This window comes from Capra hircus, chromosome 25 (assembly GCF_001704415.2).
Source record: "Capra hircus breed San Clemente chromosome 25, ASM170441v1, whole genome shotgun sequence".
Lineage (NCBI taxonomy): Eukaryota > Metazoa > Chordata > Mammalia > Artiodactyla > Bovidae > Capra > Capra hircus.
In genome coordinates, this window is record NC_030832.1 from 36567492 (window position 1) to 36582765 (window position 15274).

The 15274-nt window shown below is 56.2% G+C and overlaps 2 protein-coding genes across 2 annotated transcripts; both read right to left on the reverse strand.

The window, feature by feature from the left end:
* LOC102170961 (mucin-3B-like) lies at positions 2300 to 5833 on the reverse strand. The gene is made up of 9 exons (XM_018039996.1): positions 5741 to 5833; positions 5578 to 5636; positions 4812 to 4960; positions 4356 to 4421; positions 3836 to 3998; positions 3474 to 3650; positions 3305 to 3387; positions 2971 to 3023; positions 2300 to 2803 (listed from the first exon to the last, which is right to left on the reverse strand). The coding sequence occupies exons 1-9, from the start codon at positions 5831 to 5833 to the stop codon at positions 2762 to 2764; spliced, it is 885 nt and encodes a 294-aa protein (XP_017895485.1). The 3' UTR covers positions 2300 to 2761.
* LOC108633861 (mucin-3B-like) lies at positions 6118 to 7982 on the reverse strand. The gene is made up of 3 exons (XM_018039997.1): positions 7002 to 7982; positions 6796 to 6897; positions 6118 to 6131 (listed from the first exon to the last, which is right to left on the reverse strand). Exons 1-3 carry the CDS (start codon positions 7930 to 7932, stop codon positions 6118 to 6120), a joined length of 1047 nt encoding a protein of 348 aa, XP_017895486.1. The 5' UTR covers positions 7933 to 7982.

The following is a 15274-nucleotide window of genomic DNA, read 5'->3' on the forward strand; positions in this document are numbered from 1 at the left end:
GAGGGTGGATTCCAGCAAACCATCAACAACATAGCACAGCCCAGGCCCCTCCCTCCGCACCCATGGGTCTCCAGGGTGACCCCTTTAGCTCCCAAAGACAGGATGAGGTCATGGCTGGGGTGTCCATCCCTTGAGAAGCCCCCTCCCCTGAAAAGAGAAGGAGGGAAGAAAGAAGAGAGGTGAGCCCCCTGAAGCCCTGCCTGAGGCCAGCACACACCAGGACCACTGGGGACCAGGGCCGGGTGTCACTCACCCAATGATACAGATGTGGTAATGGCCGTGGATGAGGCATTGATGGATACCCAGAGCCAGAAAACCATCGGCAGGATCCAGGTCACCAGCATCTCCCTGAGCGTGAGGCCCTGGCTGTAGGGTCTGCCCACATCAGGAGAGACTAAGAAATTAGTGCTTCCCAGGGAGGGATCAGCTATATAAAGCACCCTGGAGACCTTTGCCTTGGGAAGGACAGTGTCTGGCCCAGGGTGGAGGTGAGTGTATAGGGCTGAGTAGGTGACACATGCTGACCAGGGGGAGGTGGTCAAAGGGCAGCCAGGCCACCCTCCTCTTCTCTAAGAGACCAGAACCAGCCTCCGCAGGGTCTCTAGACAACGGAAGCCAGAGTCACGGGTGGGGCAGGGCAGGAGGGATGGACAGGCAGTCAGAGGTGTCAAAGTATATGATGGTTGCCAAGAGGCAGGGGCCAACAAATGCCAGGAAGATGGTGACTGTGGAGGGAGGGGTGCCAGAGCCCTGGCAGGAGCTGCAGGCCAGGCCAGGCCAAGGGAAGAACCCTCCACCTTTGCCCCCGAGAGGCTTCGCTTCTGGTCTTCTTTCCCCGTCATCCACCCAATGCTGGCCCCTTCCGAAGAAGGGCAGTGGCTTCCTCCCCCAGGCCGCCTCTGACCACTAGTGCCTCTCCGGGTGGGGCTGCCTCTCACACCTGAGGCTTTATGGTCCTGGTCTCCACCCTCACAGTGGCCACTGCCAGTACCCTCCTCTGTCCCGAACAAAAGTCCCAGGGGCTTTCTGACACCCCCACCCAAGGAAGCAGGTTGTGCCAGCCCTGACCCCCCTCAGCTCTGGTCTGACGGGCCTGGCTGCCCACAGTAGTGGGAATGAGAGGGCCCCAGGTACGGCAGGCTCTGGCAGGTGTGTGTCTGCCACCGAGGCTTCTAGTCTCAATGTCTTTGGGGATGCTTGGCTTACCCATCAGAGCCAAAGGCAGCTCTGACCATTATGGCCAGTGGCGGCAGTCACCACTCCGGTGGGTGACCCTGCCAGAGTCACCCACCACCCAAAGCCAGCTCTGAGCTCTTAACATTAAGGGGCACAGATGACAAACTTCACAGGCTCCCGCCCCCTGCTCCCACCCACTTCCTGAAAACAGGGTCCTCCACTCTTTACATTTCCTTTGAAGCCAGTCGTGGCTCTTGAGAGCTGGCCAAAGAGCCCTTCCTTCCTCAGTGGAAGAAACCAGCACTCCCAGAGGCCCCCACAGCCTCTCTTCCAATGTACTTGCTCCTCAACCAATGGGAGCGTGAGGAAAAAAAAGGCACAGAGCAGGATTTCTGTTTTGTTTTGTTTACAACAAATATTACATTATGTACAGCTGGTTGAACTGGAGACTTGCAGACATCCTGTCCCCAGGTGAGGTCTTCCTGCAAAGGAGGCCGGGCTCCTGGCTTCACAGGTTACAGCAGAGATGGGGGTGAGCCAGGGAGAGGAAGGGGGAGGGGAGATGGGGGAGGGGTAGGAAGTGGGGGGCACTACGGGAGAGGAGGGAGAGTTAGGGGAATGGGGAGGAGGGGCTGAGGGAGCTTTCCCACCTCAGGGCCCCTCTTCCCCTCATCTTCAGGGACCTGGGAACCTACCTGCCACCCCCACCCACCGGGATCCAGGGCCCTTAGGGGTGACAGGAAGGATGGGGACTCAGAATGGGGGACCTGGTCTAGAGAACCCCAGTTGGGGGTCCTAAGATGCAGAGGGCATCTGTACCTACTTAGGGAGGGAGGGTGGGGAGATGGGAGGATTTAGGAGTGGGGCATGCAGATGTGGGGGGCAGGGGGATTTAGGGTTGAGGGTAAAAAGATGAGGAAGGGGAAAGTATGGAAACAGGGAGACACAGGGCGGGAGTGTGGGGGAGGAGGGACTTAAGAAGAAGTGGGTTCAGAGGGGAGAGGGTTAAGAAGTGGTGGAGGGGCGCAGCAGGGAGTTACGGAAGGAGAGGGGAGGAGGCTGGGACAGGCTGCAGGCTGCTTACAGGTACGGGGGAGGGGGGCGCGGGGGCGGGGGTGGGGGGTGGGGAGGACCTGGCTGGCAGTAGGGATGCACACAGGAAAAGGAGAGGCAGAGGCCTGAGCCTCGGGGAAGGACATGGGGACTGGGGATGTGAGTGAAGCCATATGAGCAGGAAGGCCGACACAGGAAGGTGCATCAGGACAGAGGTCGGACCCAAGACATCTGGTTTCACTATAACCAACAGGAGGTATCAGGAGCAGTGGGCCACTTGCATTTTACAGGTGACAAAACCGAAGTTCAGAGAAGTTACTGACTTGCCCAGTGTCCCACAGTGGAAGAGCGTGGATTTGAACTGGGTCTCCAGGTGGGTTTCACCCAAGATGGGGGAAGGATGAGGGTAGGCGGAGGTCCGTTATGCCCCAGGAAACCAGGAGACTGAGCCGCACGAGCCCGCGCCCATCTCTCCAAAAGCAGTGCAGATGGTTCTCTCCGCTGTCCGGGCAGGTGGAGAGGGCAGTGGGGCTCACAGTGAGGATGAGACCACCTCAGGTCTGTGAATATGCACCTGCCACAGAATTCACAAGATGGGGAGTGAGAACAGGGAACCACACTGCAGGGGCCTGGCTAGGAGGTCACTGCCTCCTGTCCCAGCCAGCCCCCTGCCCTGGGAGAGGGGCATCAGGAGCTGGACCTGTGACAGCTCCTTACCATCAACCCATCCCGACTCCTCACCCTGGCATTGGTGTCCACGGTGTTCAAGGCCACAGGGAAGTTTTCTTCGTTAACTAGAGAGAGAGAAAAGAGAACAGGGGGAGGAAGAGGAAGAGGTGGGAGTAAAAGGGGGAGGGAAGGAAAGTCAGGAAGGCAGGGCCTCAGGGGGCTTCCGTGCCCCTGGGGCTGCCCTGCAAGGAGGGCCTGTGCAGGACCTGGGCCTTAGAGGGGGGTGCATGGAAGCAGCAAGGGCAGGAGGTGAACTCCTGTCTTGGACAAGAGAAGTTCTCTAGTCTCCCTGGGAGGAGGGGGCCCTGGGCAGCACCCCCCACTTCCGCCAGGAGTCAAGACTCACTGTCATCTTCGAAGCCTGAGTTAGAAAAAGTCCCCGCAGTGTTCGCATCCCAGGTCTCAAACCACTTCCTGTCGTCCCCGGACCTGTCAGAAGGGTGCCGCGTCGTCAGGGTACGGTAACCTGGTCCGGGACGCCTTTCGTCTCACCCATCCATCTGCAGCTCACTCACCTGCCTCGGCCTTGCCTATCCCTCCTCCGGGAGCGCATGATGAACACGCTCAGCGCCACCACCAGCAGCAGCAGAAGCAGGGCCCCGGCTCCCGCCAGACCCCCGACCAGCGCCTTCCAGGAGATGGCCACCTCGCAGCGCGGGCCCAAGAACCAGTGCGTGTCCGTAGAGAAGCAGCTGGAGGAGGGGGTCCCAGGTCAACACCACCTCACCACCTCCCAGGTCTGGTCCATCGCGCCCCTGGACCATCCTGTTCCTGGCAGGTGGGCGGGGCTCCATCCTGGGCAAGTGGGCGGGGCCTCTGGAATGGTCGGCGGTTAAGGGTCAGGGATTGGCCTAGCTGGCTGTGGGCGGGGCCTCACCGGCAAGAAGGACCACTCCTCTGCACAAAGCATTGGCCCTGATGGCAGTCAATGGCGCCTTCCACACCCACTGTGCAGTTGGTGACACAGCGGAGCTGGTTCTCCTCCAGGAAAGGGAAGTAGAAATCCTCAAAACCTTCGGCAGCAGCGCGGCGACAGATGGCTGCGGGGTAGGTAGGGGATTGCAGACGTAAAGACCTCATCCATTCTGCTCTGGGGCCTGGCTATGGTAATTCTCAAAATGGATAGAGGACTGCATTTCCGCAGGTGGCATGTCAGCGGGTAGACCGTGGAATTAGATGAGTGCAGGGAGGCTCCTCACCCTCTCCTCACCTTCTCTGGTGATCCTTCCCCACACGGAAGCTACTAACATGGACCTGAGAGGCAGCCCTGCCAGGTCAGTATCACCTGCCTCCCCAAAAGGTCTCCCCTCCTCCCTGGGAATTTCAATGGACAGATGTCCCTTGTAGGAGAGGTCCCGGCCACCTGGGGCCACTCAGCCCCTTGCCCCACCTCTCACCTTCAAATGACAGCTCTGTCCTGGTGTTGTTGTTCACCTTGATGGAGTCAGGCTTGAAACACAGGACTGGGGGGCCACAGGCACGGGTGGAATCGGGGGAGGCACAGGAAGGGACAGAGAGCGCTCTGTCAGTACGGGGGAGGTTTGGATGGGCCATGAAGGAAGGCTCCTTGGGCCTCCCTCATGTCCCCTGAATAGCCAGGGGTCCTCAGCCACCCGGGAGACCTTGAGCAGCTCTCTCTCCCGCAGCTCCTAGGCTCTGACAACCCTTCCTTAGGCTCACCCTTGACCCGGCTTTCTGTGGACCTGTCTCTCTTCTCCTGTCCTGCCTGAGGTACCACAGGGCTGACACCTGCCCCTTCCCCCCGTAGGCCCCTGTGTGTATTGGAGCAGGCTGGGATGGTGGCTGTGACCCTGACCCCTCCCTCCAGCCCCAGGCCCCCAGCCTCTGTTCACCCTGGTCATTCTGGCAGCTGTTCCCATCCTGGCTGACATTCTGGAGCTCCTCCTTCAAGGCCACCTTCACTTTCTCATACTCCTCCTCCAGCTGGAGGCTGAAGGGTAACTCCAGCAGGACTAGATATTCCACCACGATGCTGCCATTCCTGGGGGCGGGGGTGGGGTGCAGAGAGCCTTAAAAGGTGCCCAGGCCCAAGCCACCATACAACTGTAGAAGGGCATTTCCAGACCAGCCGCAGCTATGCGAGTGTTGGCAGGAAGGGGCAGAGGCAATGAGATGGGATTCCAGACTGATTATGTCCAGAAGGGGCTACTAGCTTCTGCCTTGGGCAGCCTGGGTAGGCAGAACAAGGAATGATTGGCATTCTCTTTGTGTTCCCTCAAGCCGTAATCAAACCTTCTGGGCTCTCTGCCTCCCTCTTGCTGACCCGTCCACTAGACCAGTTGCCAACCAGAGAGACCAGCCATGGTCCCGACACCAGGCACCGGGCCTCAGGCACCACCTCCCCATAGATCCCAATCATTCTGCATCCAGCTGCTTCAGGGAGAGGGGAGACATCCCTCCTACAGAGGAATGAATCCTGAAAGTGATCCCCAAACACCCTTCATGGAGTAGTTTTCTTGCTTCCTCCGTCCATCCCTCTCTTTATGACATTGAATGATTCTGAAAGCAAGGGATGGCTTCTTTGGCCCTTCTTTGTGCTCCCCACCCACCACCACACACACTTGACACTGCCTCCACAGTCCCGGAAAGGGGTCCTACCTCAGAGAAAGGATCTGCACCTCCTTGAATCCCTGCACGTTTTGGTAAATCTTCTTTATCTGAAATGCCAAGGATCCTGTCTGAACCTCCAACCAGAGGGCACCCCTAGGCCCAAACTACACTCCAAGGGCATACCCCTGAATTTTGCCCCCTTCCTCCTCACCTGATCCTGGAAGGCTTTCGTGAAATCCTTGTAGACCTGAGAACTGTTGTCATTGAGGTCCGGGGAGAACTCCTGGTTGACAGATACCTCCATGCCCACTTCAGCGTCCACTTTGTCTGCACAACATGCCTTGCTCTGGTCATTTCATGATCTCTTCCTGTCCAACATCACTACCACCACCCTAACCCAGAAGCTGCTCCCACGGACCCTCTCCATGTTCCCTGAGGACTGACTGAATTGCAGGAGAAAGAGAGGTAGGAATTCTGGAAGGTGTTGTTCCAAGATGTGAGAAACACTGGAAGTCGGGGTGTCCAGCAGTCAGTTCTGTAGTCTCTCAGCTCTCCCAGTGTGAAGCAAAATAACAAAGGTGCCTATGTCTAGTCCCCAAAACCTGGGAATATGTTACGCTACATGACAGGGAGCAATCAAAGTGGCAGATAGAGCTAAGGGTACTGATCTGCTGATTTAATATTGGAAAATTAACAAGGTATATCCAGTGGGCCTAGTATAATCATAAGGTACATAGAGAGAGGAGGAGGGAGGCAGAAAGGTCAGAATCACTCAAAGAATGATGTAAGTATGGAAATAAGGAACAGACATGTAATGCTGCTGGCATCAAAGGGAGCCAGGGGGCCTTGTGACAAATAAGATGGGCAGCTCTCAAGTCTGGGAAAGGGCAAAGGAATGGATTCTCCCCTAGGGCCACCAGAAAGAACCAGTCCTAGGCAACACCTTAATTTTAGCCCTTCAAGACTCATATCAGGCTTCTAATCAACAGAATAACAAAATAATAAATTTGTATTGTTCATCTGCTAAGTTTGTGGTAATTTGCTACAGGAGAAATTAGAACCTAATACAACTCCAAGCAACACAAACTGGGAGGAGATGTCAGAAAAGAGAGTGACCCCAGGGACCTCCTGGAGGTAAGGGTGGAGAGTAGTCATGGTCTGGGGTTGAGGAGAGCACAAGGGAGAAAGCAGAAGAGATTTGGCAAAATGACTGGGCCCATCTGAGGCGGTGGCACCTCCTGAGAGAAGGTGCAGAGATCAACTCACCCATATTTAACTCTTCCGCAGCAAACTCGCATTCAGGGCCATGGAAAGCGCTAGGGCAGGAGCAGCGGCCCTGCGTCCAGGTGCCACCATTTTTACAAGGGCCTGGGTAGCGAGCAAAAAGGGGAAGTTCAGGCGAGGACTGTCCTTGGTCATGGGAATTTAGCAGGAGAGGGAGGAGAGGCAACAAGGGAGCAGGTGGTCCAGACCTGGGGTGGTGGTCTCCCTGGACTGTGTGGTCGTCTGGGTTGTGGTTGAAGTTGTCTTGGATGACGTAACGGTGGAGAGCGTCGTGGTGGTGCCCGCTGGTATCCCCGAAGCACTGCTGATGGGTGGGCTGGGGGTTGTCAACTTGCTTGTAGTCACCACGGAAGATGAAGAGCTGCTACTCGGTTTCGTGGTCAGTGGGAGGCTCGTGAAGCCCGTTACGTGTGGGGTAGTTACAAAGTTGGTGCTGATCCAGGTCCCAGTGGTGGATCTTTGTGTGCTCGGGAAAACCGTGCTAATGGGAGTGGTCCCAGGGCTGATAGAACTAGGAGCAGCAGTCTGGTTGGTGGGGTGAGTGTCCAGAATGGAAGTAGAAGTGTCCGGTTTTACAGGGAACAGAGTTGTCATGGTTGTGGGATTGGGAGAGGTGGCCATCTCAGTAGTAGAGGTGAAAACTGATAACGGGACAGTGGGCATCGAGGTAACTTCAGGATTTGGACCCACATCGATACATGGTGTCGTGGGAGAGGCAGACACTATTGTAACTGATACGGACTCTGGACACGGGGTGGTGGAAGACAGAGTCAGCACGGTGGTCGTTCGGGTAGGAGAGGTTGTTAGGGAAGTCACGGTCGGGGAAGTTCTGGTCGTTTCAGTCGATGAAAAAGTAGGAAAGGTAGTGACAGAAGGGCCTGTGTTTTCTGTGCTGGACATTTGAGAGGAGGTAGAAAAAGAGCTGCTTGTTGGGGAGACCCCTGAACTTGGGCCAGTAGAAGACAGAGATGTTATTGTTATTGCAGGTATTGAAGAGGAGATGATGGTACCAAAAGGGGTACTTATTGCATTAGTAGAAGTAATCAGTACAGGGAAAGCTGAAGAGGGAGAGACGCCTGAAGTACTGAGAGCTGTTATGGAGGCGGGTGCTGTTGCCATCTGTGTGGTCCCAGTCTTGGCAGCTTCTGGGGTTGAGGGAGTGCGAGAGGATGCTGTGATCAAGGTGGCAGGGGGAGATGTATGCGTGGGAGTGGTGACCTCAGTCCTGGTTGTGGTAAACGTCCCAGTCAGAGATGGAGGGGTGGACGTGGACTGGGCGGCAGGGATCGTGGGTAGGGTGAACAGAGGGGTGGGGGCTGTGGTTTCAGTGGGTACTGGTTCTGTGGTTGTGAAAGATGGAAATGATACAGGCGAACTGGGTGCTGTCAAGGTACTACTGGTCACTGGCGTAGAGACTGGAGATGTCTGAAATTGGACTGTACTTGTTTGAGTGGCTGAGGATGTGATGGGAGAAATAGAAATAATATCTGTTGTCAGAGACTCTACAGAAACGGTACCAGCAGGAGTAACTGTGGTTCTCAAAGTGGATAAAGCAAGCGGGGTTGTATCCCTCAACATGGCTGTGTGTGTAGCAGCTGCAGTGAGGGACAGTCCCATGGAAGTGGGGACAATGGACGTATCAGTGGTGGTGAGTGCCAAAGAGGATTCAACCATTTTACGCAATGATTTCTCCTTCCTTGCAGGTGAGGGGGTATTCTCTGCTTCAGTGGTCCTGGTACTAATATGAGACATGGTGGAAGAGGATGCAGATGAAACGGTAGTATCTGTGATGAGGGAGGTACCTACGGACCTGGTGGAAGTACTGGTGGAAGGAGAAGGGACGGAAGTGGTGGAGGGAGTGGGGACCCTGGTTGCCAAGGTGGATTGAGGCCTCATGATTCCGGTGGAAGTGGAGGCGGGCTCTGTGCTTGTGGTAGGAGGGGATGAGGGCACACTCGTGGACGATGTCAAGGTATTGGTGGTGCTGGGCGTAGAGGTGGTGGATGTGGGAGCAGAGAGTGTGCTGGTGGGAGTGGAGGACGATGTGACTGATGGTGGCGTGGACATCACCGTGGTGACAGGCTGGCTAGAGGTGTCACTGGGAGGAGTCGCTGTGGTTGTGTGCAGTGCATCGGTGGTTGTGGCCGGTGAGGTGGTACTCTCTGCTGGAGTGGTCTGGGAAGTGCTGGTAGCCAGGGAAGAAGTGCCTAGAGATGTAGCTGGGATGGTGGTAGAGGGGAGGAGAGTCACTGTGCTGTGGGTGGTAGCAGACGTGGATGTCTTACTAGACACAGTGGCTGAATCTGTGACAACCCTGGAGGTTGTACCTGTGTTATGGGTGGTAGGGGAAGACAGCATGTTATTTGTGGGTGTGGGTGAGGGACTAGACAGCGCAAGTGTGGAGCTGAGGTCACTGGTGGAGCTCAGTGAGCCCGTGGTACTCGTGGATGTGGACTCAGTGGTGGCTGGTGTTGGAGTAGAGGCTTCTGTACTGACAGAGGATGGAGGTACAGTCGTGGATGTCTGCGGGATGGTGGAGCCAGGATGGGTTGTAGTGAATGCAGACGTGGCCGTGCTCCCAGGGGAGTAGGTGGTTGAAGAGGTGAGGATTGGAGTGGTTTGTCCTGTGGTGGAGATGAGTGTGGTCACCACAGGTGTGCTGGCAGCCTGGGAGGTTTCTGTTGTGGAGGGCACGTTCCCAGGGGTTGTGGTCGAGGTGGGGGCTGCAGTGTCCGTGGGAGTGGTGATTTCTGTCATGGACCTGGTGGAAGTACTGGTGGAAGGTGAAGGGACGGAAGTGGTGGAGGGAGTGGGGACCCTGGTTGTCAAGGTGGATTGAGGCCTCGTGATTCCGGTGGAAGTGGAGGCGGGCTCTGTGCTTGTGGTAGGAGGGGATGAGGGCACACTCGTGGACGATGTCAAGGTATTGGTGGTGCTGGGCGTAGAGGTGGTGGATGTGGGAGCAGAGAGTGTGCTGGTGGGAGTGGAGGACGATGTGACTGATGGTGGCGTGGACATCACCGTGGTGACAGGCTGGCTAGAGGTGTCACTGGGAGGAGTCGCTGTGGTTGTGTGCAGTGCATCGGTGGTTGTGGCCGGTGAGGTGGTACTCTCTGCTGGAGTGGTCTGGGAAGTGCTGGTAGCCAGGGAAGAAGTGCCTAGAGATGTAGCTGGGATGGTGGTAGAGGGGAGGAGAGTCACTGTGCTGTGGGTGGTAGCAGACGTGGATGTCTTACTAGACACAGTGGCTGAATCTGTGACAACCCTGGAGGTTGTACCTGTGTTATGGGTGGTAGGGGAAGACGGCATGTTATTTGTGGGTGTGGGTGAGGGACTAGACAGCGCAAGTGTGGAGCTGAGGTCACTGGTGGAGCTCAGTGAGCCCGTGGTACTCGTGGATGTGGACTCAGTGGTGGCTGGTGTTGGAGTAGAGGCTTCTGTACTGACAGAGGATGGAGGTACAGTCGTGGATGTCTGCGGGATGGTGGAGCCAGGATGGGTTGTAGTGAATGCAGACGTGGCCGTGCTCCCAGGGGAGTAGGTGGTTGAAGAGGTGAGGATTGGAATGGTTTGTCCTGTGGTGGAGATGAGTGTGGTCACCACAGGTGTGCTGGCAGCCTGGGAGGTTTCTGTTGTGGAGGGCACGTTCCCAGGGGTTGTGGTCGAGGTGGGGGCTGCAGTGTCCGTGGGAGTGGTGATTTCTGTCATGGACCTGGTGGAAGTACTGGTGGAAGGTGAAGGGACGGAAGTGGTGGAGGGAGTGGGGACCCTGGTTGTCAAGGTGGATTGAGGCCTCGTGATTCCGGTGGAAGTGGAGGCGGGCTCTGTGCTTGTGGTAGGAGGGGATGAGGGCACACTAGTGGACGATGTCAAGGTATTGGTGGTGCTGGGCGTAGAGGTGGTGGATGTGGGAGCAGAGAGTGTGCTGGTGGGAGTGGAGGACGATGTGACTGATGGTGGCGTGGACATCACCGTGGTGACAGGCTGGCTAGAGGTGTCACTGGGAGGAGTCGCTGTGGTTGTGTGCAGTGCATCGGTGGTTGTGGCCGGTGAGGTGGTACTCTCTGCTGGAGTGGTCTGGGAAGTGCTGGTAGCCAGGGAAGAAGTGCCTAGAGATGTAGCTGGGATGGTGGTAGAGGGGAGGAGAGTCACTGTGCTGTGGGTGGTAGCAGACGTGGATGTCTTACTAGACACAGTGGCTGAATCTGTGACAACCCTGGAGGTTGTACCTGTGTTATGGGTGGTAGGGGAAGACAGCATGTTATTTGTGGGTGTGGGTGAGGGACTAGACAGCGCAAGTGTGGAGCTGAGGTCACTGGTGGAGCTCAGTGAGCCCGTGGTACTCGTGGATGTGGACTCAGTGGTGGCTGGTGTTGGAGTAGAGGCTTCTGTACTGACAGAGGATGGAGGTACAGTCGTGGATGTCTGCGGGATGGTGGAGCCAGGATGGGTTGTAGTGAATGCAGACGTGGCCGTGCTCCCAGGGGAGTAGGTGGTTGAAGAGGTGAGGATTGGAGTGGTTTGTCCTGTGGTGGAGATGAGTGTGGTCACCACAGGTGTGCTGGCAGCCTGGGAGGTTTCTGTTGTGGAGGACACGTTCCCAGGGGTTGTGGTCGAGGTGGGGGCTGCAGTGTCCGTGGGAGTGGTGATTTCTGTCATGGACCTGGTGGAAGTACTGGTGGAAGGTGAAGGGACGGAAGTGGTGGAGGGAGTGGGGACCCTGGTTGTCAAGGTGGATTGAGGCCTCGTGATTCCGGTGGAAGTGGAGGCGGGCTCTGTGCTTGTGGTAGGAGGGGATGAGGGCACACTCGTGGACGATGTCAAGGTATTGGTGGTGCTGGGCGTAGAGGTGGTGGATGTGGGAGCAGAGAGTGTGCTGGTGGGAGTGGAGGACGATGTGACTGATGGTGGCGTGGACATCACCGTGGTGACAGGCTGGCTAGAGGTGTCACTGGGAGGAGTCGCTGTGGTTGTGTGCAGTGCATCGGTGGTTGTGGCCGGTGAGGTGGTACTCTCTGCTGGAGTGGTCTGGGAAGTGCTGGTAGCCAGGGAAGAAGTGCCTAGAGATGTAGCTGGGATGGTGGTAGAGGGGAGGAGAGTCACTGTGCTGTGGGTGGTAGCAGACGTGGATGTCTTACTAGACACAGTGGCTGAATCTGTGACAACCCTGGAGGTTGTACCTGTGTTATGGGTGGTAGGGGAAGACGGCATGTTATTTGTGGGTGTGGGTGAGGGGCTAGACAGCGCAAGTGTGGAGCTGAGGTCACTGGTGGAGCTCAGTGAGCCCGTGGTACTCGTGGATGTGGACTCAGTGGTGGCTGGTGTTGGAGTAGAGGCTTCTGTACTGACAGAGGATGGAGGTACAGTCGTGGATGTCTGCGGGATGGTGGAGCCAGGATGGGTTGTAGTGAATGCAGACGTGGCCGTGCTCCCAGGGGAGTAGGTGGTTGAAGAGGTGAGGATTGGAGTGGTTTGTCCTGTGGTGGAGATGAGTGTGGTCACCACAGGTGTGCTGGCAGCCTGGGAGGTTTCTGTTGTGGAGGGCACGTTCCCAGGGGTTGTGGTCGAGGTGGGGGCTGCAGTGTCCGTGGGAGTGGTGATTTCTGTCATGGACCTGGTGGAAGTACTGGTGGAAGGTGAAGGGACGGAAGTGGTGGAGGGAGTGGGGACCCTGGTTGTCAAGGTGGATTGAGGCCTCGTGATTCCGGTGGAAGTGGAGGCGGGCTCTGTGCTTGTGGTAGGAGGGGATGAGGGCACACTCGTGGACGATGTCAAGGTATTGGTGGTGCTGGGCGTAGAGGTGGTGGATGTGGGAGCAGAGAGTGTGCTGGTGGGAGTGGAGGACGATGTGACTGATGGTGGCGTGGACATCACCGTGGTGACAGGCTGGCTAGAGGTGTCACTGGGAGGAGTCGCTGTGGTTGTGTGCAGTGCATCGGTGGTTGTGGCCGGTGAGGTGGTACTCTCTGCTGGAGTGGTCTGGGAAGTGCTGGTAGCCAGGGAAGAAGTGCCTAGAGATGTAGCTGGGATGGTGGTAGAGGGGAGGAGAGTCGCTGTGCTGTGGGTGGTGTGAGAGCTGGTGAAGGATACCTGGGTCTGGCTCACGCAGGTGGTGGTGGGGTAAGTGGTGGTGATTATGAGGCTCGTCGGATTGACGCACTCTGTCGAGCCCATATAGATGATCATGGTAGGTGGGCTGGTTTCAACCTTGAAGACAAACTTGGACGTGGGGCTTGTTGGGGGTTTGGAAGTGATGGGTGATTTGAGCACTGTTTCAGACAGGGATTTCGAGTCGGGGGTGGTGCTGGCAGTCTTGCGTATGTTTTCCCTCGCATCAGGAATGGGAGAAGTTTTGGGGCTGTTCAGTGGCCACTTTGCTGTGCCTTTGGAGTGTGTGGGATTCCTCAGAGCAGCGCGCCAGAGCTCACTAGAGGTGGATGTGGCCGTGGCTGAAGTTCCTGTATTGGCGGTAGAACAGAGGACCTCAGTGGTGGGTCGGCCTGTCACCTTAACACCACATAGGTTACTCACTTCCCCAGGTTCCAGGTACGTGTCACAGAAGGTAGGAAGTGCCACCAGTTATTCCCCTAGCAGAGCACATTGGGGCCGGGGTCCTTCCAGGTTCTAAAGGCCAACATCTGTCTGCTCCCCAGGGCAGCCTCACCAAGGGGAATTGGGATGGGAAGGAAACCTTAACCCTTTGCCCTCGTGTCTTCCAGCCTTGGGACTGAGACAGACAGGGACCGGGGACCCTTCACCTCAGTGCCGCAATGATTTCACCTAGAGACGCCTCTCCCTGGGCAACAAAATACGGAGAAACCATATGGGACAAAAAAAAAGAAAGAAAGAAAGAAAGAAAGAAACCATATGGGACAAAAAAAAAAAAAAAGAAAGAAAGAAAGAAAGAAAGAAACCATATGGGACTACTGCGCTACTCTGTGCTTACTCACTCAGTCGGGTCTGACTCTTTGTGGACCCCATGGACTATAGCCCTCCAGGCTCCTCCGTCCATGGGATTCTCCAAGCGGGAATACTGGAGTGGGTTGCCATGTCCTCCTCCAGGGGATCTTCCTGACCCAGGGATCAAACCCAGGTCTCCCACATTGCAGGTGGATTCTTTACTGTCTGAGCTACCAGGGAAGCCCATATGGGACTATTATATGGAATTAAAATCACTGCATGCATTGGCAGTTGGGGCAATATTACGCACAAAAAGATACAAAGAGACCAAAAACTCAAGCGCCATTTTTAAAGAGCCCAGAACAAAGAAGCAAAAGCAGGGAGTCAGGAGCAAAGAGCAGGGTCCTGTGCATGCCACCTTCACACAACGCCACTTAAGCTGTGGGCAAAACACCTAAACCACCCCTCCGGCCCACCCCCTGGACACACATGTACCATCACCCCACATAAGGTACAAGCTCGCCTCCCCCTCCTCAGGGAGTTATCAATAGCAAGCAAGGGAACCTGCTATTTATTCTCGCTTCCCCCTTCTGCAGCAGAGGCCCCAGTAAAGTCTTGCCTGAAATTTTGCTCTGGCCTCTTGTCAATGTCTATGGATTGGAGAAATCCAAGAACCCTGGTCAGTATCAGGATGGCGGTGCTGAGCACGCAGGTTCAGCGTGCTACCTCCTCCCATCGCCTCTCCCTCCCTTCCTCCTCACACACCCACGTTCCCCTTACTCTGCTCCTCTCACCTTCTCCTGCTGCCCAGAGTCCTCGTCCCTTCTGGTTCTGTGCCCCACCCTCTGGCCCACCTCTGCCCCTCCCTGTGACCCACTGCTGTCTAGGCTGACTCTCCTCTTTGGAGAGAGAGACAGAGAACCCAGCCAAACCTGGGGTGGAGACACATCATGGGATTCAGGAGACGAGGGGTCAGAGAGCAGCAATCTCAAAGAGAATACCAAAGGGGAAAACAGACCGAAGCTCAGACTTCATTGAGTTTGAGGGGCAAGGAGACTGGACCACACGCTGCTGAGGGTCAGGACAGAAAGGAAACTTCCAGAAAGAGACACCGCAGCAGGCAGGCATGAGTCCTTGAGACTTTAAGTCGCAGCCTTGAGTGTTGATAATAAACACAGATACGTTTTCTATCATTTATTCTATTTAAGCCAAGGGATTAATTAGTTTACAAACACGAGTCCCTCCCTGCAGATATTGTCAACCCCACCTTGTAGGTGGTAAGAGTGAGGGCCAAAGGTCTCATGACGCTGAGGGTGACCAGCAGACACAGCAGTTACAAGCAGGAAACAACACCCAGACCTCCTGTCCTCTTGGGGTTAGTGTCCTCAACTAGACTCATCACGTCTCTGAGAGCTGGGATTTCACTTCTCAGCTTTGCCGGGGTGTCGCGGAGGTAAGGCAGGGGATTCTGAAGATTCCTGGCCCAGAGCCCTGGTCGCCAACAGCCAACCCTGGAGATAAGTGAGAGGGTGGACTGGGGGGGCCTCTGTGTTGGGAAGGC

Excerpts from the sequence above, each read along its gene's own strand:
- LOC102170961 (XM_018039996.1), bottom strand. The coding sequence starts at position 5,833 with ATGGAGGTATCTGTCAACCAGGAGTTCTCCCCGGACCTCAATGACAAC. Across the intron at positions 3,651-3,835 it reads AGGAGTGGTCCTTCTTGCCG|CTGCTTCTCTACGGACACGC; the intron begins GTGAGGCCCCGC and ends CCCCTCCTCCAG. Across the intron at positions 3,024-3,304 it reads CTCAGGCTTCGAAGATGACA|TTAACGAAGAAAACTTCCCT; the intron begins GTGAGTCTTGAC and ends CTCTCTCTCTAG.
- LOC108633861 (XM_018039997.1), bottom strand. The coding sequence starts at position 7,932 with ATGGCAACAGCACCCGCCTCCATAACAGCTCTCAGTACTTCAGGCGTC. Across the intron at positions 6,898-7,001 it reads CAGGGAGACCACCACCCCAG|GCCCTTGTAAAAATGGTGGC; the intron begins GTCTGGACCACC and ends CTCGCTACCCAG.